At 39.9% G+C, this 24,298-nt stretch overlaps 1 protein-coding gene and 1 long non-coding RNA gene across 4 annotated transcripts; one reads left to right on the top strand and one right to left on the bottom strand.

Annotated features, from left to right (window-relative positions):
- The first annotated feature begins 10,185 nt into the window (after nucleotides 1-10,185).
- On the top strand, nucleotides 10,186-21,607 carry LOC146481459 (tartrate-resistant acid phosphatase type 5-like). Of its 3 annotated transcripts, none has more exons than XM_085108272.1 (6): nucleotides 10,186-10,442; nucleotides 11,690-11,911; nucleotides 12,658-12,747; nucleotides 16,664-16,878; nucleotides 17,568-17,717; nucleotides 21,480-21,607. In XM_085108272.1, exons 1-6 carry the CDS (start codon nucleotides 10,244-10,246, stop codon nucleotides 21,489-21,491), a joined length of 888 nt encoding a protein of 295 aa, XP_084964398.1. In that variant the 5' UTR covers nucleotides 10,186-10,243; the 3' UTR covers nucleotides 21,492-21,607. The 3 variants fall into 3 exon arrangements, with proteins under 3 accessions (XP_084964398.1, XP_084964396.1, XP_084964397.1); XM_085108271.1 differs by having other exon boundaries at nucleotides 10,187-10,442; nucleotides 17,568-17,810; XM_085108270.1 differs by lacking the exon at nucleotides 21,480-21,607 and having other exon boundaries at nucleotides 17,568-19,049.
- LOC146481460 (uncharacterized) lies at nucleotides 18,787-21,486 on the bottom strand. The gene is made up of 2 exons (XR_014864430.1): nucleotides 20,685-21,486; nucleotides 18,787-19,403 (listed from the first exon to the last, which is right to left on the bottom strand). It is a non-coding gene; the product is annotated as an uncharacterized LOC146481460 (long non-coding RNA).
- Nucleotides 21,608-24,298: the final 2,691 nt, after the last annotated feature.

Below are 24,298 nucleotides of genomic sequence, written 5' to 3'. Positions count from 1 at the left end.
TTGCAAAATTCAATTGAAAACAAGGTGACAGTACAAGGGCCAACTCCAGCTGAATATATGCTCCGAGTTACGAATAGGTAATTTATCAGAACAATAAAACAGACGTCGAAGTATATTTAGTTTTCGGAACTTAACTTGTCACTGAACTAAATGACAACTTTTGCAATTAAGCTTTTACGGAGGATATTACTGAAGTAAAGCTTCTTGCACGCTGCTTTTTAACAGTTTATTACAATGTCAAATAATACAGGACTAATTAGTTACCAACTATTAGGTTAATCGGACACAAACTAATCGCTGGCACGAATAGAGTAGCCTCCCACGCAGACGTTCTTAGGGCTTCGTCACGCGTTCCTGCCCCACGTTCTAGGTTAGTAATAGAGCTCTTAACACATTATTGTCTATAACGCATAGGTAGTCATATTTTCTGGGTCCTTGGACTCTACTTAATCTTGTGGCGGTTTGACCAAAAATTAAATCAGAATCTTTTAAGAAGCTAAGCAAATAAAATGTGAGGTCCGATTTCAGTAGCAAAAGTAAGACACAAACTCGACTGATTCGCTATTTATGGACAGGTACGACTGTACATGTTTTATTTTATACTGCTAATTATCGCTTTTCTCCAGAACGTTCGGCTTTTAAAACTGACTGCTTTTAGTCAACAAATAATAACAGTTTGTAATTTATGCAAAGCAACTCAGTCGAAAGGCGATTAGTAGATGACTGATCTAAATATATGTATTTCATTGGCGGGTAAAAAAGTTTCATTCCATATCACCTTTCAATCTATCAAATAGTAATTACTAAACAATGTTAATTTTTAAAAACCTCTAACAAGGTAGTACTGGATAACCTTTTCTGCGCCGAAAACAACTGAAGGACGCATTAACCTTTCGGCCCGGAGTGAAAGCCTTTTTTAATTTGCCACAAGCTCAGGCTACTGTAGACAAGTATGTGGGTTCTAAATGATGTACACCTAATTGCAATGACATTGTTATACAGCTGTAGCTTGATCTTCATAGCTTGCAGCACTCAGAGACAGCCCAGCGTTTATAGCTGTATATTGCATGCTCAACGTGTAATTAAGATAAAGGGATTTGCCTATATTTTGAGGCGTTTCTTCGGTTGATTAGTATTTCCCAGCCAGTTTTTCCGTTGTTGTCGTTTAAATGACAGAAAGTGCATCTTTGATTGTTGATCGACTAACACACTGACTCTACGAGGCCTACATTTAGTAGGATACGTGCTTGGAATGATATGAGGTCTCTCATTAATGTCTAAAGAAGAACAGATGCCTCGCTTCATTTAGCTTTCTTCACTTGTCTAACGACTTTTCAATAACTTGAAGGGTAATTTGTGGAAGTTAGCGCCCATGTTTTGTTAACTATTCAGTAATACGCAATGTACAGAACCCATTAATCTCTCACTCCACAAACTATGGGAGGACTGGCCCGAGTGGAGGTTTACGCGCAGAAAGGACATGCATGTATTGTATTGTACGACAAAAAGACCTTTTTTCGGCGTTTTCTTGGGGTATCCATTTTAGCTAGAAAAAGACGTCTACTTTACATCTGACTGCTACTGCCATTTATAAAAGTATCTTGTTTCCCGGCCAAACCCTGATCCCATAATGCCGCACTCGTACAAGAATCCTCGTAATTTCTGAAGTGGAAGGGATTAGTGACTATTACTGTATTAATTCACGTGAAAGATACTTGCCGGCTGATGTGATCAGTTTTGTCCATGACAAGCCCCTTTATGTATCTGTAATGTTTCTACTGAATGCCGTGCTTGTCCGTCTTAAAATCATACAGAATCTTAACAGCTAAAACATTTCAAGTCTCTTTTTATTGGAATATAAACAAAGGCTATGAACGCCAAACCCTTACTTGATCACACTTTAGTGCACCATAGGCAGCCCAAGCTCTACCAGCCGTCGAGTAATTTGAGCATCAAGATGACGATTGTCCGGACCATTATGTAATAGCGAAATTATAAGGGCTTGTTTGGGGAGAAAATTATCCTATTTAAAGGCACAATTAGGAAAAAATTTTCAATAAAAATTCCTCACCTGAACTGTTCCTTTTGTGTCTTGTCTGGTTTTTGGGTCGATATATATATAGAGAGAAGCCGTTGGAACTGAAACTCCACAAAATCGCGTCAAACCTACCCAAAAATCCCACAGAAAAGGAACTACCAAAGAGTTCAGGTGCGAAAATTTTATTGAAGAATCTTTCCTAAATGTACCTTCAAATACGGTAATTTTTTCCCGTACAAACCCTTATAACTTTCTAATTACAAAATGGTTATCTTGATGCTCAAATTACGAGGCGCTGGTGTTTACGTTGCAAAGGTCAACAGAAATCGTAGAGCGTGGGCTACCAGTGCACAGGTTAAAATTGATCTTTTTGAATTAAGACTCATTTTTCTGGAACGTTCGATCCGTCGTTAAACTGGCCATTTTTGATGAAGAGCATGTGTCCGCAATACTGATAACAGTAATTTATACAGGTAACTTTTTTATTTTTTAAACCTGGGAAAAACCTATTAAGGCAATGTTATTTTATCGCCTATGGAAAAATGGATGACTAGCTGAGCCGATGTCTTCTGGTTCTTAATAAGATTTCTGTTGCGCCGCCAATTTTAAGAAACCTTTTATGTTAATTCAGTGCACTAGGGTTTTGTACGTTACACCAGACCGTGTGAGGCGTGTCACCCGCCGTTCTGATGGATAAAAATTAAGCGTTGGGTTGCTATATTAGCGAATGTTATGTTATACCAGGCCGTATGAGGGGTGTCACCCACTGTTATCACTAATAACAGCAATTGTTGTAATCTTTGTAGTCAATAGAATCATTTTAGTTTTAATTTTGTCTTGTACATAAGCTACAAAGGATCTCCCATATTCGTTAATTTTAATCACTTTCTTGTAAATATCTAACTTTTACTAGTACGATATTTAATCAGTGTCCCCAATTAGTCTACCTAGGCTAAATACATCGACACTTTAATAAAGGTTTACTTACCTACAATACTTACTTACTTATGATAGATAATTAAAAATTAAGGGCTGAATTTCTGTATTAACGTTTTGTATCTTACACCAGATCGTAAGAGGCGAGTCACCCGCCGTCCTAATGGATGAAAATTAAGCGCTGGGTTGCTGTGTTAGCGTTTTTTATGTTACACCAGACCGTATAACGCGTGTCACCCTCCTTGTGATGGATAAAAATTAAGCGCTGGATTACTGTATTAGCGTTTTTTTTATGTTACACCAGACCGTACGAGGCGTGTCACTCGCCGTTCTGATGGATAAAAATTAATCGCTGGCTGGCTGCATTTGTGTTTTTATTTTATACTGAATTGACGATTCAGTCTTTCATACTACATAAGATTATAAAGTCTTAGGTTCGTTGTATTGTACTAAGCTAAGCGTGCGCAGTATGGAAATTTAGAGAACATTAAAAAAAGTTTTAAACCTAGTAAAGATCAAGGAGTTTGCCCGCCTGGTCGAGGCATCTCTCCCAGAGGAGCCAAGCAACAGTGTCCAAGAGAGATGGTACTGTAGATGAGACATCATCTACAAGTCCGCCATGACTGTTTTTGGCAGACAGACAACCAAGTCCAATGACTGGTTTGTGAAGAACGCTGAAGAATTGACTCCTCTCATCACAAAAAAAGGAAGGTACTTGAGATGTACAAGTCCTGTCCCGGTCAACAAAACCTTAGCAGTTAGCAGAAGACATTGGAAACATCAGAGCCATGTATGTTGGAATCAAGAAGGCCCTTGGCCCGGCAAGAAGAAGTCAGCACCGCTCAAGTCTTCCACTGGGGAGATTTTATAAGATCTAGCAGAACAGATCGAGTGCTGGGTAGAACACTACTTCGAACTCTACTCCAGAGAGACCATCGTCACAGACGAGGCCCTAAGTGCTTTTGAGTGTCAACCAGTGATGCAAGAGCTCGACGCAGAATCAACTATCGGCGAGTTGAAGAAGGCGTTTAATTGCCTTTCTTCTGGAAAGGCACCAGGGAAAGATGGCATCCCAACAGAGATTGTGAAACTCTACCCAGGATCCCTACTGACAGAACTCCGTGCAATCCCCTGCCTCTGCTGGCGGGAGGATCAAGGCCCACAGGACATGGGAGACTCAAATATCGTCACCCTTTACAAGAACAAGGGAGACAGGAGTGACTGTAGCAATTACCGGGCCATCTCACTCTTCAGCATCGTGGGCAAATTGTTTGAACACGTTTCTCTGAAGAGACTGCAAGTCATCGCTGAACTGAAGAGTCTATCCCGAGTCTCAATACGGATTCAGAGCCAACAGATCAAAAATAGGTATGGTCTCCTCCATCAGACAGCCCCAAGAGAAACGCAGAGAGCAACAAAAGCCCCGCTACATTGCCTTCATCGGTCTAACCAAGGCTTTTGATCTAGTTAGAAGAGATGGACTCTTGAAGATCCTCCCAAAGATTGGTACGGTTTCCCACCAAGACTTCTAAGCATCATCAAATCTTTTCATGATGACATGAATGGTACTGTGATCTGATCTTCGATGGCTCAACTTCGGTAACCTTCGACATCCGTAGCGGAGTCAAGCAGGGATGTGTACTCGCCCCCACCCTGTTCGGAATATTCTTTGCTGTCCTCCTCAAGTACGCGTTCGGCACTTCCACCGAAGGCATCTACCTGAGGACCAGATCTGATGGGAAACTGTTCAACCCTGCCAGACCAAAACGCAACTCAAACTTCTGCCAGACTTTCTGTTCGCAGATGAAGCAGCTGTCGTAGCTCACTCAGCTGAGGAACTCCATCAATCGATGAGACGCTTTAGTGCAAGCACTTCGGACGGACCATCAGTCTCAAGAAGACCCAAGTGATGGGCCAAGGGGTCCCTGACCTACCCGAGATAAAAATCTCCAATTATTAACTTGAAGTGGTCCAAGTTTTTGTCTACCTAGGATCCACAATCTCCGACACACTGTCCCTAGACACAGACTTAAAAAAGAAGGATTGGCAAGGCATCAACCACCAAGTCCAGCGTAAAAAAGAGAGTTTGGAAGAATGGAAAACTCACAAAAATACCAAGATTCAAGTACACAGGGCGTGCGTGCTGAGCACACTTCTGTACGGAAACGAGTCTCGGGCTCTACACGTACGGCATGAGCACAAACTCAACACCTTCCACCTGCGCAAACTCAGACGCATTTTGAACATCGCCTGGCAAGGCAAAGTTCCCAACGCTGAGGTTCTTGAGAGAGCAAATCTGCCAAGCATGTACTCTCTATTGAAACAGCGACGCCTGCGATGGCTGGGGCATGTTTGTTGAATGGAGGAGGACAAAATTCCAAAGGGCATTCTGTATGGTGAACCCGCGGAAGGAGAGCGCCCCTCTGGCAGACCGCAACTGCGATTCAAAGACATCTGTAAACGCTACCTGAAATCCATGAACATCGATACAAACTCTCGGGAAACTCTTGCCAAAGACAGATTAACCCGGAGGGGAGCGGTGAAAGATGGCCTTGATACTTCTGTGGAAACACTCACATCCAACACAGGAGAGAAGAGAAGGAGAAGAAAGATGAAACATCAAGAGGGGCATAAACACTCTACCTTTCATCTGCCCCACCTGTGGAAAAACTGTCATTCAAGAATTGGCCTTTCCAGCCACAACAGAAAACGCTTCCAGCGCGCAATTCCATAGTCTGACAAGACCAATAGATGCCAATGAAAAATCTCCATTTGTATTGCGGCTTACTTCAAAATACACCAGACGCTTTAATTTTAATGCACTCTTTTCCCTGGAAACTCGACATTTTGATCAGAGACTAGACCTGGACTAGTAATCTGAGTGCATTCGATGATCTCAATTCCAGGCTCTCTCCCCTTTTCCAAGTTGATGATGATGTCATCCTCCCCTGCAACTGAAATATGCGGGGGATGCCAGATACGCGTCCCAAGATTCATTCACGTACTGTCCCATACAATCTCGACTCCAAAAGCAATCAGGAGTGCGTTCTTACTACGTCGAACGAAATTAGAGCAGAAGTAAAGCCAATCATGACGGTTAAGTACTTGAATTTTTTCCCGCCATTGACGTGTATTTGCTTTGATCATAAGTCTTAATTGGTTAGGAAGGAGGTAGCGATCCTATAAACACTTGTGATATTGACCAGAGTTCGGATGTAGTTCAAAAATCGATTAACGCTAATCCATGGCGATTAGAAGTTAATCCACTTTTGAGCTACCCCTTTCTGTAGCGTGATTGGATTTTGCGCCACCATAGTCAGCAATCAACAGATACAAACGGTTGAACAGGATAGGGTGTTCATTTCTGCGACTCAACCATACATACAGGTATTTCAATTAACATTGTCGGATATTGAAGCCTCAAGCTTATGCGACAACACCGAAAGGTAGTATAGGTAGCTTTAAACCTTCACAATTCGGTTGTAATTTCGTAGTATAGGTAGCTTTAAAATCTTCACAATTCGGTTGTAATTTCGTGGGGACCGTTAAATTACAACCGAATTGTGAAGGTTTAAAGCTTCGTATACTATGTTTAGGTGTTGTCGCGTAACTTGATCCTTTAATATCCAACAACATTAATTGAAATAGCTGTATCAATAAGAATACACTGTAAGGGAAGGATGTTAGCCTCAAAATCCGCGATGCTATTAATTCCGGTACTCCGGCTGTTCCACTGTTCTTGTTTAGCTTCATTAGCTTAATCACTAGCCGCTTTTAACCGTTGAAATTTTAACCTCCAATTTTCTTTCAACGAGAAAGCCTAATACCGTTCGTTTCATGGTTTTGCAAAGGGACTGGAATTTCTGCCGCTTAAATGTTACTCATATTCTGAGGACATTAACGTTTTCACATATAACAGACCTCTTTTAAAGTTTAACCTTGCAATTCGGCCATACATGACAAAATAAATTGACTTTAAAATTTGTCTTTTTCGAGCAAAGCGCGCGCAAACTGTGTTCGGTCACCTGAACTCTTTTCAATTGTTGAAACTCTTGTTTACACTTGACCTCAATATACCTCAATGTACACATTTTTTTGTTTGCGTTTTTTAGCAATCATATTTTCATTTTTCAAATTAGGAACACGCCTTTTTTGAGTTACTTTCCTAACCCTAATATCTTGACCGTTGAGTTCAAAGTTGTTTTAGGTTTTATTAGCGAAACCAAAATTGTGGCCTTAATCCTTCAAAGGACGCCGTTATTTCTTTACAACTGAATAGGCTCTTCGTTTGCACCAATCACAGCGCGTTGTGTGGGACGCGGTGTTTCTTTTAATATGATCAACGCTTGTGGAAAAGTTCAGTTGAGCTTAGCCTTGGCCGAAAGACTCAAAAAAGACCATCAGAACCAGAAGATCAGAACAGTTCCAAAATCTGTCCCGTAATAATTTTACTGACGTTTATTCATTGGTGTCCCACAGCACCTGAAAGAAGCCAATTCTTCGGTTGAGTATTTCGTCATTGGATGCGCTGCTCGTATGAGTAACAGCAAATACCACACGAACGCAGTACCCAAAGGCAGCTCTCTGTTCTTCTGGGCTGACTTCACCAAAGAGGGCGGATTTGCAGTGGTACGCGCCGGGGTGTCTAACATGACGTTAGAGTTCGTGGATGCTTACGGGTCTGCACTGTACACTCGAGTGCTTCAGCCTCGAGATCATCAGATGTATTTTAAGTGAATTTAACTGATTAAAGTTTTTTGACACCAGTTTGTAGAATTATTAACAATTATTCACCGAAGTAGAGGTGAAAAGTGATGGTTATTACTGAGGTGAATAATTGTCTTAGTATATACCACACAACCTGACTAACTAGCGAACAAAAAAAAAATACTTTTTTTCTGACAATAATTATACCGACATATGGTCGGAAATTAAACTGGTGAAATGAGAATGAGCATCGCCTTGTGATCCTCATTCGAGGTATGCGATTTCTTATATTTGAAAAATTCCCGTCTCGCTTTCCTGTGAATAAGTAGAACTTCTCGAGGCACTTGTTTAACTGCGCGGGTGTCATTTCTTCAACTGGTGCTCTTGCTCGTCTTGAAACAATTACTGATGTTTTATCTTTTACTTTTATAGTGCTCGACAGGTTACGGTAAATTTGATTTTTCGCCTTAGAATATGAGGTTGGAAAGACTAAATAACTTGCCATTAAATGTCGTCAAACCAAACTTTGCTGTCATTTTTGTATTTTTTGTAACAGCCACCTCGTTTATCGAAATAATTTCCTCTTTGAAGACCGTGGCGAAACGAGAAGCCATCTTGTTTCTCTTCGGCTGCTCGGAGGTGTATAGTACCTGGCTAATCACCTCCCAGCTACCCAATCAGCGCGCTCGAAAAGCACTATCCATTTGTGTGGTATAAACTAATTTGAGCTATTGTTCCCTCGAGTGCTTTAGATCGTTTACAAATGAGTATCTTATATAAGATCGAAAATTACTATGAACTAAAACAGAATGCTGTAAACAACCCGAAACGCATACAAGTAAATGACTGAGCAGTCCCCAACGCGAAGATTGCAGAACAAGAGAGGGGATTGGAGACGAGTCTATAAATGCCACCAAGCGCGGGAAAATACGTGCGAACGAGTCATGATTGTTTAAGTTTGACTTCTAACTAAACGAGTTAGTTGTAGGGCATTTGAATCAGAGTCAGGCTTGTGTGAAATGGATATTTATGCTTTAAATTGCACAATAATCATGTAACTTTTTTTTACAGCAGTATGTCAAATCCTTTTTCTATATCTATAATGCACTGGGCGACGTCACTTAATGGTCTCCTGGTGACGTAAATGTTTTCAAAGGAGATTTATTCACCCTACCCGGGGAATAAATGATTTTATGCTGCTTGTTAGTGCCAGTCTCCCGGCAAATGGTTAGGGGTCATCCGGGTATTAGAGAATCCAATACTTAAGCAGATGAGGCCAGGTTACAGGATATAACTTCCTTCTATAATTTCATTTTTGGCTTGCTTAGTTGACATTCTTGCGCCAATTCTGTGCAAATGAATCCATAGTTAGTAAACAACCCCAAATTCATCCGTCTGTTCGCTGGAAACACAGTCCATAACCATGCCAGACCGTTCAGTTCGTAAACGGAATGTACCGATTTGAAGGATAAGTTTTATCCTAGTCCTTCGAATTTCTTCAAAATTGCGTGCACCATTTTCGGAGTGATTATCTTTCAAGTTTTTGCAAGCACCATTACATCAAAATAACGCAATCGATTTACAGAATGGTCGGTCTGGCCCGCCAGCAATGACAAATGGGAAGATATGAACGATGGAATGCAAAATGAACACATTTTGGAGCAGTCCCATGACATTTACTACTGATAGTTTCTGTGATTGTTTGTTAAATCGGGTTTTAATCCCAAATCTACTGGAATCAGTTTAAAATAAATAAAAAAAAAATAAATAAATAAATAAATAAACAAATAAGTAAATAAATAAATTCCAAATTAGAACTTCCACAAACTCTGGTGCGTACCGTTGTTTAGCTTAGTGTATCAGACGTACGAGTCTCTCTCTTTCTACTGTTTCGATAAAGGAAATCCACCGAGCCCTTTAGCTCTTAATAAGCGAATTCATCATGTAACAAGCATTCAGCTAGGTGAGTTTTTCAAATTCCCCTCCAAGAAATTCGGTTTCCTGAAAGCCTACATTACACAACAAATCCGGAGATAATTGAATGCGTGGCAAGGTGATCAAAATGCAAAAGAAATGTTCAGATTATAAAAGAAAAAGTCCTCGATCAATTAATGCTCTGCGCTAAATACATTAACACTTATATAAAGTGATTGATTTTATTTTTATTTTTTACCAGCAGATAAGAAGAATCTGGAAACCACATTGGTTTGAGAAGTGATTATCGAAAACACGCCAACTAGATTTGTGAAGTTGTGCTCATACTCAGTCTCGTACTCATACTTAAACGGAAGGTCCTGATCATTTCTTCACGCGCACCATCTTTTCAAATTTTCATTCGGAAAAGAAGGAAATCGAGCCGAGTATCAGGCTTTATAGACTTCCTAAAAGTCCATTCCAACATTATTTTCCCATATGTCAGGACCTCGACTAAGGCTTAAAGGTCAAGCCTGCCCATCAAGAGAGGGCGCACGTAATGGTGACGATTGAAACATTGAACCTCACGTGACATTTTTTAAATACGTCAAAAGTGCTCGTAGTGTTGCAATCACTACCCGAAGACCAATGGCAGTTACTCAGATTCAACAGCTTTTGATTCTCTTAAGCGTAACGTTCGTTCGCAGTGATGAGCTGCGATTTCTTGTCCTAGGTGACTGGGGTGGAATGGAAGACTCTCCATACACTACTGGCATTGAAAGAGCCGTGAACAGGAGCATTAGCGAGACCGCTGAACGACTGGGAACTCATTTTACCATCGCTTTAGGTAAGGCCATGTAGATGTTATTTCAAGGTAATCTTATTGTGTAACGATGGCCTCGTGATTGGAACGAAAGGTTCTTAATTTCTGCAATTCCCGTCTTGTTTTTGTTTTGTTTTTTAATTTTTTTATTTTTTTCATTACATTGCGTTGTTATAAGTCTCACGCATGCAGACACAACATTGCTGACCATTTGACGGCATAACATGGCTTATTTTAGAACCCTGTCCAGCAGAAGGTATTTTTCGCAGGTAAACTTGAAGTGGAAGGTAAAGGAATGAGCTTAATGCTTTTAATAACCGATAATTCCCGCGGCTCGGCCATTCAAACTTTGCCTTCGCATAAAGATAGCGACTTAAAGAATTTGTTCCGAAAAAATTTTTTGTGACCCTTTGTATCGCGATCATATGACCAAGGTTAGGTCACCTTGGAGATCGTCGGAAACGTAACGGCGAAATTTGCTCGATTTCGTAGAACATTCCTGCAAGGAATTCACGCTTTGTGTGACAACTCAAAATACTTTACATTAATGATGTTGCTTAAACATTAAACAGAAGCCTTCTGCGAATAGTTCCTTCCAGTTCTCCTAGGACGATGGAGCACAATATCCATACATAATATATCAGGTAACTTCGGTGAACATACCTTACTTGCCTCAGAAATTCGGATTGTTTTTTTTTTAAGTAAAGAAAATCTAATGTTTTCTTCAGCAAAATGTCAGCTTAAATTTTGTAACACTGGTAAATGTATTCATTATTTTTCTTTTTCGGATAGGCAAATATCTAATTAAAAGATGGATTCTGTTGCAACCTAAATTTTAAGCTAAGGTCTCCGTAGACCGAGATCAAACCGTATTGTATTAGGTTATAAAATATGCCTTAAAAAGGCCACAGAACAAACTGGGAATTGAACACAGAACAAATTGTGTAAATATTCTCATTGGGTAACCCTGATACATCAGATACATGCATAGATTTCACGGCGATAGAATTTGCCTGGGTGTCAATGCATTTACTTATAAAGCGAGAGAGACTGTATAAATAAAATATGAATAGATGGATAAATCACTGAAATATAAAACAAATTAAACATATAATATTTGAGGAGGACAGATAAAATATTTCACTGCCTCGCAGTTTACTTAACATTGAAAACGGAGGGCGGGAAAGGGGGGGGGGGGGGGGAGGCACAGAGTGTATTAAAATGAGGGGAACTGACATTTCTAAAAATACCAATATTTCTAATTTGCTAAGGTGACAACTTTTATGATGGTGGAGTGAAAAACGTGGATGACCCGAGATTTCAGGAGACGTTTGAACAAGTGTTTACAGCAAAATCACTCATGACGCCTTGGTACTTTTGCGCGGGAAATCATGATCACTATGGCAACGTGTCAGCCCAGATCGCCTACAGTTCCCGGTCAAAACGCTGGAATTTTCCAAGCCTGTATTACACCAAGTCTTGGAAGATCCCCGGTGAGTAAAAACGTTAACCCCGTGTCTTGGGGCGCGTTTTTGGGGTACATAGTCGGTGTTTTCTGAAAAAAGGATAAGACTTCCACTTACAACTTTGGAAGAGGTGCGAGGCACGCGAGGGAGGGACGAAAACAGAGATTCTTTGCAGTGTAAAATCGAAAGCCAGACATCAGCGGCCTTCCGATTTCATTTACATCTTCCGATTTTACAGACGAGAAATAACAAAAACCGAAAGACGTATTTGTATTTTTTTCAACTGGCAGCATAGTTAATTGAGGGACTGGTTAGGAAACCTTGCCATGAAAACAATGGTGCTGCAATTTATGTTGGAAGGGCCGTGACCCTGCACAATCCTTTGTTTTAACGTTTACACCACAGTTGAATATCTTAACAAAAACGTTTCGATTGGTCAGTGGCTCCAACGCATTCCAAATTCTATTGTTGTTTGTGCATGGTCAAGGCCAAAAAGGCAAACAAAAACATATAACAAAGAAGTTTGTCAGGTTTTATAACCATTGCTTTTAATTAACTATGCTGGCAGTCATGAACTAAAGTACCATCGCAATCATATATAATTTCTTTAGAGAGAATAAGATTATAATCGCTTAGAGAGTGGCATTACTTCAGTTCCCTAGAGTTATTCCGCCACAAATCGACAGTTTCATAATAGTGATTGTATCATGTATTCCAATATTCATCCTCTTTGCTGTTGTCTCTATTTTTCTGTCTTGTTTTATTTCTTCTAGGATCCGACCAAGACCTGCAGTTGGTTTTGTTGGACACGGTGCAACTTTGCGGCAACACTAAAGATGATTATTTCAACGACCAGCCACAAGGTAGCGCAGTAAGGTTATTGTAAGATATAGCTGTTTTCAAGTGCTTGTCGATCGCGCTGATTTACTTTATACTTTACTTTGCTATTGGTTTAAGGAGGCTCGAGGCAGTTTTTCTGGACTTAGGGTGACATGTTGAAATTACAATCTCGCATACAAGATAAACTTCGATCTCCTTCATACTACATCATCATTTCAACATATGATCAAAGTTAATTTTCTCATCGGTTTCCAAGCAACAGCTATTACCATAGCAACGGAAGCGCATAGGCCTTCATTTTAAACATTGTCGATTATCTCGAAATCTAGTCAGACACTTTATGACGAAACTTTAGGGATTTAAACTACTCAATCTAGACAACTTGTAGGCAAAATTAGAAAAAAAATCTGTAAGAGCGTTTTCAAGTAAATAATGAATCAATTTTTACGGGGTCATTTTGTTTATTCCAGCATTTTTCACCAATATCTCTGGCAAAATAAAACTTGACAGTTTGCCTTTTCTGTCAAAGGGTCTTTCCTGATAGCCAAACATTCTAAACGTTTGTTGAGCGTCATGGGTGTCTCCGATTTTAAGATATTTATGTTTAAAAACAGTGAAAATAAAGCGCAGATGAATGAAAAAGTTCCTACTTTGCATAAATCGAGATATATTTAAAATACCTCGGCAAATTTTTCTGTTAAATTACTAGCGGTTAGAGTAAGAATTCTTTTTGATATTCACGCAAGTTTTAAGCTCAAGAACCGAAACCGGTGTTAGATAGGAAGGTTGAATCTTGGTCAAGTTTCAGTCATTATTCGCTTTCTCCGAAGAATAATTCTATTTTGTTTGTCCCGGTCTGTCCACTGCTATTCACGTGCTTTGAATATTTATGATTACGTGTAGTCGTGCAAAAGGTAACATTTACATAAATATAAGCTCCTACTTCTCAAGTCTTCCATTGTAAATTTTACCTTTTGCACGACTTCACGTGATGATAAATATTCAAAGCACGTGAATAGCAGTGAAATAGACCGGGAGAAACAAAATAAAATTCTTGTTCGGAGAAAGCGAATAACGACTGAAACTTGACCAAGATTCAGCCTTATTATCTAACACCAATTTCGGTCCCTGAGCCTAAAACTTGCGTAGATATCGAAAAGAATTATTACTTTAACCGCTTGTAATTTAACAGAAAAATATGTGGGGGGTATTTTAAAGATATCTCCATTTATACACAGTAGGAACTTTTTCATTCATCTGCACTTTATTTTCACTGTTTTTAAACATAAATATCTTAAAATCGGAGACACCCATGAAGCTCAACATACGTTTAGAATGTTTGGCTATCAGGAAAGACCCTTTGACAGAAAAGGCAAAGTGTCAAGTTTTATTTTGCCAGAGATATTGGTGAAAAATGCTGGAATAAACAAAATAACCCCGTAAACATTGATTCATTATTTACTTAAAAACGCTCTTACAGATTTTTTTCTAATTTCGCCTACAAGTTGTCTAGATTGAGTAGTTTAAATCCCTAAAGTTTCGTCATAAAGTGTCTGACTAGATTTCGAGATAATCGACAATGTTTAAAATGAGAGGCTATGCGCTTCCGTTGCTATGGTAATAGCTGTTGCTTGGAAACCAATGAGAAAATTATCTTTGAGCATATGTTGAAATGATGATGTAGTATGAAGGAGATCGAAGTTTATCTTGTATGCGAGATTGTAATTTCAAAACGTCCACCCTAAGTCCAAAAAATTAACTAACAAGTAATAATCAAAGATTTGGGAGTGCGTTTGATGATCTCAATCCCAGGCTCTCTCTCCTTTGCCAAATTGATGATGATGTCATCCGCCCCTGCGAAATCTGCGGGGGTGCCAGATACGCGTCCCAAGACCCATTCATTGTCCAATACAATCTCCAAACCAAAACCAATTAGGAGTGCGTTCTTACTACGTCGAACGCAATTAGAGCAGAAGTTAAGCGAATGATGACGGTTAAGTACTGGAATTTTTTCCCGCCGTTTGTTATAGCAGCAAAGGAAAACGTTGTAAACTCGGAAGAAAAGCCTTTAATACTTGAGATGTTGACTACGATCCTATATCTTACAACTGACGCTATAACACCTTTCTAGAATAATAAACTATATTGAAACTCCATAAATTACATTGAAGCATGCACGCGAAAGAATTTAACACAATATGACACCATTGACGCACTAACGTGTGTTTGCTTTGAGTTTTAACTGGTTATAAAGGAGGTAACGATCCTATAAACACTTGTGATATTGACCGGAGTACGGATGTACGGATTTCAGCTATTCCATGCCGATTAAAAGTTAATCCATTTTTGAGCTACTCCTTTTTGCAGCTTGATTGGATTTCTGCCACTAGAGTCACAGCAATGGACAGATACAAAAGGTTCAACATGATATTACACGGAGGTGCGAGGCTAAAAGATATGAAGTTTATTTGCGAGTGGTAAAATATTGTTTTTAACACGAAAAAATAAAATTCATATCTTCAAGTCACCGAGTAATTTTCTTTTTATAACGTAGACAAATCTATCTTTCGCCATTTTTCACTAACTGTTTGCACAAACAACCGTGGAAAAGCGCGAAATGACGTCATCCTTACTAGTAAGGATATGCTCCACTTGCTCCACTTGCCGACATTCTACGTCTCCACGACATGCAATTTCATTTCTACGCCGATGATACTCAGTTGTATATTTCCTTTTCTACTAATGACGATCTGGAACTAACCAACAGCATCGCTAAAATTGAGAAATGTTTATCTGACCTTGATCAGTGGATGTCCTTAAACAAGCTGAAACTAAACAAAGACAAAACCGAACTTCTCTACCTCTATTCAAAGTATTGCCCTCAACAGTCTCTACCTCCACTTCGTTTTGGATCTGATACAATTCAGCCGTCTCTATGTTCCAGAAACATTGGTGTCGTTTTTGATAGTACTATGTCGATGCTCCCTCATGTTAATTCTGTTTGTAAATCTGCCTTCTATCATCTTCGAAACATCTCTCGTATAAGAAAATTGCTATCCACTAGAACCACTGAGACCCTAGTCCACGCTTTTATAACCTCCAAGTTGGATCACTGTAACTCTCTCTTATACAATGTTCCGAAATATGTCATTAAAAAGCTTCAGTCAGTACAGAATGCCGCGGCTCGACTGATCACAGGCTCTCGCAAGTATGACCACATAACCCCTATTTTATTTGAACTCCACTGGCTTCCAGTTTCCGAGCGAATCAAATTCAAAATAATTCTGCTCACCCACAAAGCTCTTCACCAACAGTCCCCCATCTACATACAAGACCTGATACGCCGCTATACAACTTCAAGAACGCTCCGATCGTCGTCTGACGCATTTCGCCTATGTCATATCAACCATAATCTAAAGTCGTATGGCTCCAGAGCTTTCGCTGTTTCGGCCCCAGAACTCTGGAACAAACTACCTATCGACATCCGTAATTGCGACAATTTAAATGTTTTTAAACGTAAACTTAAGACTCATCTTTTTTCGAATTATTTTCAACAAATATGATTTTTACTTTGTAAAGCGCTTAGAACAGAACTGGATAAGCGCTATATAAGTAGTTATTATTATTATTATTATTATTATTATTATTATTATTATTAAAATACGTCACTCGAGTCCCGGATGTAGTTCGTATGAGTTCTACGAGTGGTGTATTTTCCAGTAAAACACTCGTGTCTATATGAAAAATATCGATAAGAATAGACTGCAAGGGAAGAATGTTACCATTTATGTGAAGGTAGCTTTTCTTTGCTAGCCTTGAAATCCGCAACGTTATCGATTCTGTTTCTTGGTTGTTTCATCGTGTAGTCGTTTCTCACTGCGATTTATCGAATGTGGCAAACTTGAACTCTAGTTTAACACTTGCTGGCATACGTTTCAGGGCCTGAGTTTATTGAACGTGCCGAGACGCAGTGGGATTGGATTGAAGAAACTCTTCGTTCGTCTTCAGCGCATTATCTGCTCGTTGGAGGCCATTTTCCTGTGTGGTCCATTGCTGAACACGGACCCACAAACTGTTTAGTGGAAAGACTGCGGCCTTTATTGGAGAAATATAACGCGACTGCTTATATCAGTGGGCATGATCACAACCTCCAGGTAATGTGGCTATAGATGTTGAATTTTTTCCTAATTGGAACATTCTAACTTCCATTCATGCATTCTACATTACACTGAGTTTTCGGTTTCAACATCCAAAAACGTTTCCGATCCCTAAGTGTCATATGACATTCGATGTCAGTGAACTGCGCATGTGCTATTTAAAGCTGGCTTCTCAGAGCAAACAAGAGCATACAAAGTTGCTACATTCTGAGGCATCAGAGTTTTCACATTCAGCAGAATTCATTAATTTTATACGTGGATGGTAAGTTTTAAGCCTGGTGAATAAATGAAATAAACTTTTTTTCACAGACATATTCAAAAAAAAAAAGACAATTCGAGCTCTACCGAAAGGATTCGAACCTATCATCTTCCCTAAGCTACAAGAGAATCGTGGGAGCAAAGGTCATTAAACTAGCTATATGGGTTTATGTAACAACCTCCTGCACACGGCTAGGATTTGATTGCCGATGGCTGTCATATACGCAATGGAACAAATGTGATTGACTTACAAAAAAAAAGTAAATCTTTGTGAATTGATCTTTAGGTTTGTTTCTATCAAGCATAGCGCGCGTAAACTTTCTTCGATCATCCGGGGCTTTTTTTAACTGAACCATCACAACATTTACATTCTTTCGTCATTGTGGACTTTACATGTTCTTTACCTGACGTTCTTCAATGTCCCACAGCACCTGAAAGAGACCACCTCTGCAGTGGAGTATTTCGTCATTGGATGCGCGGCTAAAATTGACAACAGCACACAACACAAGAACGCAATACCCAAAGGCAGCTCTCTGTTCTTCTGGGCTGACTCCACCAAAGAGGGCGGATTTGCAGTGGTACGTAGCGCGGTGTCTTACATGACGTTAGAGTTCGTGGATAGTTGTGGTTCCACTCTGTACTCACGAGTGCTCTATCCTCGAGGTCGTCAGGTAAACTTGAATGATGGGAAAGGAACGGAACACGATCAAGGCGAAAGTGTAACAACGAACGTGTTTAACCTTAATTACTAGTCTCCTGTAGAAGTGAGTTGTCACAAACGAATTTGTCACTGGTTGTGGGTTAAAGGATGATTGAGCAACATGCTCTCTAAAGCCTGTTTTTCACCAGCGACGCAAGCACAGGCGCAAACACAAGCACAAGCATAAAAGTAGAAGTGAATTGACACAAACGAATTTGTCACTGGTTGTAGATTAAAGGTGATTGAGCAAAATACTCTGTGATGTCTGTTATTCACTAGCGACGCAAGTGCAGGCACAAACACAAGCACAAGCATAAGAGCTTTATGTCAAGTAAAAACGAACGCGACGGAAGCACAAGCAGAAGAAAAGGAAAAATTGATCCTTGTGCTGGTGCTCGCAATTGTGCTTTTAATGCTTGCGTCGAGCTCGATTTCACGGAGAAATAAGCACTTTTATACTTGCCCTTGTGCTCAAGCGCCTGTGCTTGCGTCGCTAGTGAAAACCAGGCTTAATGGCAATGATAGTGAGTGCACCCTTTTTGGAGGAGACTGAGCAGAACGCGTTTGATAAGAAATGGAAAATGATGATTGGGTCAGCTGAAAAACATTTGAATTAGCGTTAGGCTCATGCTTTTAACTTATTTATACTTGTTTAAAATAACACAATTTTAAAAGTGACGGTTATTGAACAGTTATTCCTCAAGCGTGCTGTGGTTATGCAAAAAAGCCAACGAGCCGCAAAGTGCGGATTTGGCTTTAATCATTTCATATCCCACAATATTTTTTATTAAAAATAACCAAGAAATATTGCTAGATCTTGCTTATTTCATTTCACAAGAACGCTCACTTCGCCCCAGTGAAGAGGATTTAATGATCGCTCTCTCTCAAGCATGGTATCTGATGGTTGATATCCTACGATCGCAAACCAATCAAATCCCCGGCTGGAATTGCATCATCCAATAATCCAGTCTTTAATAATTACCGATATTCCTGTAAACATTCAGAAAAATTTAAAACAGAAAACTGTCAAATTAAAATAGCTTGCGTGACAGGCAAGTAGACAACGAAGAAATACAAGGACGATGATGAAAGAACCGACACAACTCAATTAAGCTCTGTATAACATTCGTTTCTCCAATTAACTTAAAGACACAAAATAACGTTATATATACACTTAGCAAAATATCCATAGAATGTAGTTCCCGGCAGCGATTGAAAACGTAAGTGTGAGCTCTGTTGCCGAATGTCTGCACTTGGAACATTATTAGAAAAATACTCTAGAACAGCTCATATACATCAGTTCTTATAAATGCCCACAGTTTCTGTTCCACTAGGAAGGAGTAAAAACGCAATTCCGTAAGCCAAGATTTCTCTTCCCGTTATGTTTTTATGTCTTTAGGTCTGTCTTTCGTAGTTCTTGTTGGGGTCGTGGGTCGTCTGTTGGCGCACTTGGAAACCACAAATATTGAAGCCAATGCACCTATAACAGCCAATACGCTAAAAACCAATGATTCCGCTAAAAGGGGCATGTTAAACAACCATCAACTGGACGAAGTGTAGCACACTGTGAACAAAGAATAGAGAATGAAGTTAGTTTTTGACGCGGTTAACTTCAGTGTTGATTTCAAGCGCGCTAATCTAAGGGTCCTCAAGCTCTTTGGTCCGCGGTTACCCCAGCTGAACCCCCAGTGGTCGTTACCCTAACCTGACTGCTAGGTAGTAGCTGCACCCCCACCCCCCGGCATGGGAAACCAACCCATAAAGGTTACCCCTGGTATTTTTGTTAGCGATACCTCTTGTCTCGCCAGGTGGACAAGCTAGAGAGATCAACCAAGAGAGCATCCTCTCTGGGATCAACCTAGCTTCGAACCAGCGAGGTGTTTATAACTAACTGGACTTCATTGCAGATAAATCTACATATAATCAAAGCGAATCAGTGCGCAGCAGCCCAACTAGCAGAATTTTCGAGTAGGCTACTGCTCTGAGAACTAACCGTACCGCTTTCAGTTCTTACTGCGCTTCTTTCATCAGCTCTATGAGATAATACACTGTAACCATGGACGCGAAAATACAAATTCGAATCATCTGGATGCCTTGTGGGAGCAAAAATATTGGCCAGGTTACCTCCAACATTTTCGCCAGCATACACAAATTAGCATTATTTATGAAAATAATTTCCCGAGTCGCTGTTGATGTTGCATAATTGCCGGCTCTATTCAAAATACGAACAAGTATAAAACTCTTTGAGATAAATTTAGTAATAAAAACGAGCACTGGATAAAAACTGATATTCAGCCGAAACGACGTTCGCTTATAGCGTTAGCTACCATTCAAAATAGCTCGACTAATCAGTCTTGAGTAATTAATCAACAGATCGTTGTGAATATACCAATTGACGCTTTTCTGGCACTGAATCGATTTTCAACGTTCCCAATTTGACAAACATTTACAACCGATGACTGCATACCGAAGGCTTCCGGAAATTTCCGAGGTAGTCAGTTGGAAAACACGCTTACAACTTTGAATTGCTAACTAAATCGGCGGTTAGTCCTCGGGCAACATGTTTAAAGGCATTCTGTATCAGAAGTTAATCAGCCACAAACGGCCGTTTTTTGTCTCCCCCGTTTTAAGTTTTTCTTCGTTCCCAGTATTTCCGCGCTCAGGTTTCCGAGGATGTGCCACATCGATCACAAATGTGCCGTCATTAGCTTCTCTTGTAGACTGAACGGCCCGCCATATAGTTACATTTAAAGCATCACAAACGTGAGGAGTTAAAACATAGCCTCTGCATTTTGTCGAAAGCATGGTCACTGTCGAATAAAGGCTTTTTAAACAGCTTACTTACCGAACTAATCATCTAAAGGAGCAAATTTTCTTTCAAATTAGCGTCTCTTGAAGAACGCTGTTTACGAGTCCTTTCGTTCAACTTGTAGGTAAACATTTACTTATTCAGTATATTTTATGTAAATAATATTTCAGTGAAAAAGAATTTTCTGCGATCATGTTTGTCTCCCCAGTAACGTTTTAATATAACAATAGAGTGTTCTCACCAAAATCGTCGTTGAGTATTGTTGCTCACGAAATTTACCTTTGCTTTAGAATTTGTCCTTATGGAACTATAAAACGGATTGCCCCAGAAAAGAGTGCCCCTTAAAATCTAAACTGCAAAAAATATCTTGAAAGCTCATTGTCAAGTAGACACCACTCAAGTGCCACGTGGTAATTTTAAACCAATCAGAGGTTAATGAATCAGAGGATATGAATGATTGGTTTTACCAACAGATTTGATGAGACAATTTGGCCAGTGTGAAGCGATTCGACACTGCTTAGAAAACCAAACATTCGTTTCACTCAGATCCGATCCCAAACCGACGTAGCACCACAGTTTCTTTTCAAATTAACCCTCTTAACGCTTGCATTCTGTCTTAGCCCTTTTCACGATCATGCTCTCAGGTTTGGAAGGGGTTACAATGAAACGCATACATGTATGCGTTCAACCTTTATTTGTTCTTTTTTGTCATTCATACAATCGGAGAGTGAACCAGGAGCAGGCTAACTCAACCTGCCTTGCTTGAGTACCAGGTCGTTGCTTTACGGCCGTTCCGACTAATTTGTCTCTCTCTTTTCGTCCTCACAACAGGTCCTGAAGTAACCGCCACACTTACTGACGAGTTCACTTATGCAATCATAGAGCTGCTGCACACAATCACATTGCTAGCTTGTGCCGACAGCAGTATTGCACAAAGATCTGGCCTCGAGGGAAAGAAATCCATATGTGTTATCTTATGATAGTGCTCAAGTTTACATACAGGGCTCCAAAGGTGCCTAAAAATGGAATTAATTGAATATAAGCCAACCACTTGAGCTTCTGGTCGATCCATCGATAGTATTGATCCTTAAAAGCCCAATTGCTTGTAAACCTCAGTGTTCAAAGTTCTTGAGTCAGTATTTGCCTTGTGGGACACCCGTCCATCTTAAGAAATATTTCCATAAAACATAACCAGTGAGAATGAGAAGAAAGAACGGTTGAATGGTCATCCGCCCAAATATTGAACTACGATAAATATCCAGTACTAAATAACTATCTCTTGTTTACAAGAAAATTAACCTGTTTGGGGCGCACGTACATATTTGAATTCCTTTATACACGACATTGACTACAAGCCGGCCGCAGGGTGATATTCTTAGCCTAGAGGCCAAGCTTCTGCAGCCGTGCTGCGAGAACCCCTCCAAAAATTACTGATCAGCTAAATATAAGCTCTTCCGTGAACGACATCCACAGAGCATGGGTAATAACTGTTTAAAACTGTGACTATCCCAAAGGAAAAAGACGAATTTCTGCTATGCTTCTTTGTCCTTTGCCTCCGGCTTTTCTTCTTCTATCTCGAGATTGGTGTTCTCCATGCTTTTGCAATGCGAAAACAGAACAATCAGCGTAGTAGAACATCCGGCCATGATAGCTGCAAAGAGCGCTATTTCAACAACTGGCATGGCGTTTTCTTCAAATCGTTTCCTGGGAAGCGCAACAGAAGCCTGCAATGAAACATTCATGGGAAGTAAAAGAGAATTCAATTTGCAGGTCATGCATAGAAAAGGCAACATGGACCCTGTTTGTGTTTATGCTAAAGAACGTGGTTCAAGCTTATTGTGGTCACACTGCACGGTTCAAGCGTTTCGCCTCTTGATCACGCTTTTAGAAATAAATAGAGGATATGAATTTTATTTTCAAGTAGTAAAATACTGTTTTAACGAAAGACAAGAAAACCAAATTCCTATCTTCAAGCCACCGAATAATTTTCTTTTTTATATATAGACAAATCTATCGCTCACCATTCCCCCCACCCCTCCCCCCCCCGACTGTTTGCACAAACAGCCGTGACAAAACGAATCCTTACGGATGAGCGCGCGTTGCATATGAGGTGAGGCGATAGATAGCCAATAAGGCGCGCAGTACCAAGTTCTATGATAATCCCATATATATCCAGTAAGCGCGAGTGGACAATTTTTGGAAATAATGTGATGAAATATGTTATTAAGCCTGGTGAATAAATGGAATGGAATATATAGTTTTGTCAAAAACAACCAAGATCAAGCAGACTGATTTTGGAAGAACAACAAGAAGATAGACGGATAGACGATCGATTTGATGGCTGCTATTCTCAAGCATGGTATAATGGCTAATATTCGATGGCCGCTAAGCCAATAAAAACTCTGGAATTGCATTATCCAATACTATTAAAAACAATAGATTTAAAATAAACTCTTTATCACGACCGTAACCGTTGTTGCTTAATGTTCTTATTGCTTGTGTAAACGGTCCGCACGCTCTTTCTTACGCTATGATGCTGGGGTTAGGTTTTCCTTAAATGCTAGGGTGATACGTACTGCTGGCATAGAGTGGTTTTCAATTGAGTGTCGTAAAGCCAAAGGTAATTACTCTGGCCAATCACAATAGACGCTGACGCAGTCAGCAAAATGAACCCATCAGAGCATGAAACGAATACATGTCACCGGCAGAAATCGTAAAGCGCGGGAAAACGCTTACTTGGTTTTGGTTTTGCTTCTCATTGGTTGAGAAAGTGGCGCGAGTTTTACAAACCAATCACAGAGCAAAGTACACAGCAAAACCAAAGCAAACACCAAATCCAGCACTCTGCACACTCAACTGAAAACCTTTCTTATGTCGAACACGACACTGAAACATCACACTGAGATTTTGTGGCATACTTCACGGCAGACAACACATCAAATTGAAATCGTGGTAATTTATTTCGTTTGTCAGGAGAATGGTGTGACAAAGAAAGATAAATCATGCATTGGAGAGAATCAAAAATAAAACTAAAATTAATCCATAACTAGAATCTTTTGGTATATATGATTTTACAACGGTTCGAATCGACTTTTCAAAAAGGTTCTTGGAAACGCAAACAAACTACAGGGTGCAGCAAAGCTTGAGCAAGAGCGTGCCGGTGAGGGTCGGGTGCTCTTGGGTTTTTGTTCTGGCATAATTATCGACAAAGCACTCAAAAAGCCTATTTTGAGCGACTGACTAGACAAGCCGCAACTCCCTAATGAGTTTCTGATAAGAGGAATTAAGAGTGTTACTAAAATTAGGGCTCATCGTAGGCAAATTAGCCGTGATAGTTTTTAGTTTCTGAGCGCGAGGGAGAAAAGCATGATACTCGTTTTTAGGGGCAGAATGTTATTAAAAACTGACTCGCTGGATAACGAAGTTCGAGAGTTTTGATTGGTACGTTTAGCGACCGTGGTATATGAGCCATTATTCCATGCCCTTCAAATATGGTAAGAATGTGCGTCAGAGAGAAAAGAAAATATCACTAAATCAGCAAGATTTAGCGAGTTTCCTTGCGCTCTTGTTGGATACGAGATGATTATAGCCAACTCGGCGCTGGTCACCTTGTTGGCTATTTATCATCTTGTATGCAACGTTCGCTAGTG

The sequence above is a fragment of the Pavona decussata genome, unplaced genomic scaffold (genome assembly GCF_977016875.1).
Source record: "Pavona decussata unplaced genomic scaffold, jaPavDecu1.1 SCAFFOLD_49, whole genome shotgun sequence".
Taxonomy (NCBI): domain Eukaryota; kingdom Metazoa; phylum Cnidaria; class Anthozoa; order Scleractinia; family Agariciidae; genus Pavona; species Pavona decussata.
Note: the sequence above shows the minus strand (reverse complement) of the source record. Positions and strands in the feature narration are given on the sequence as shown.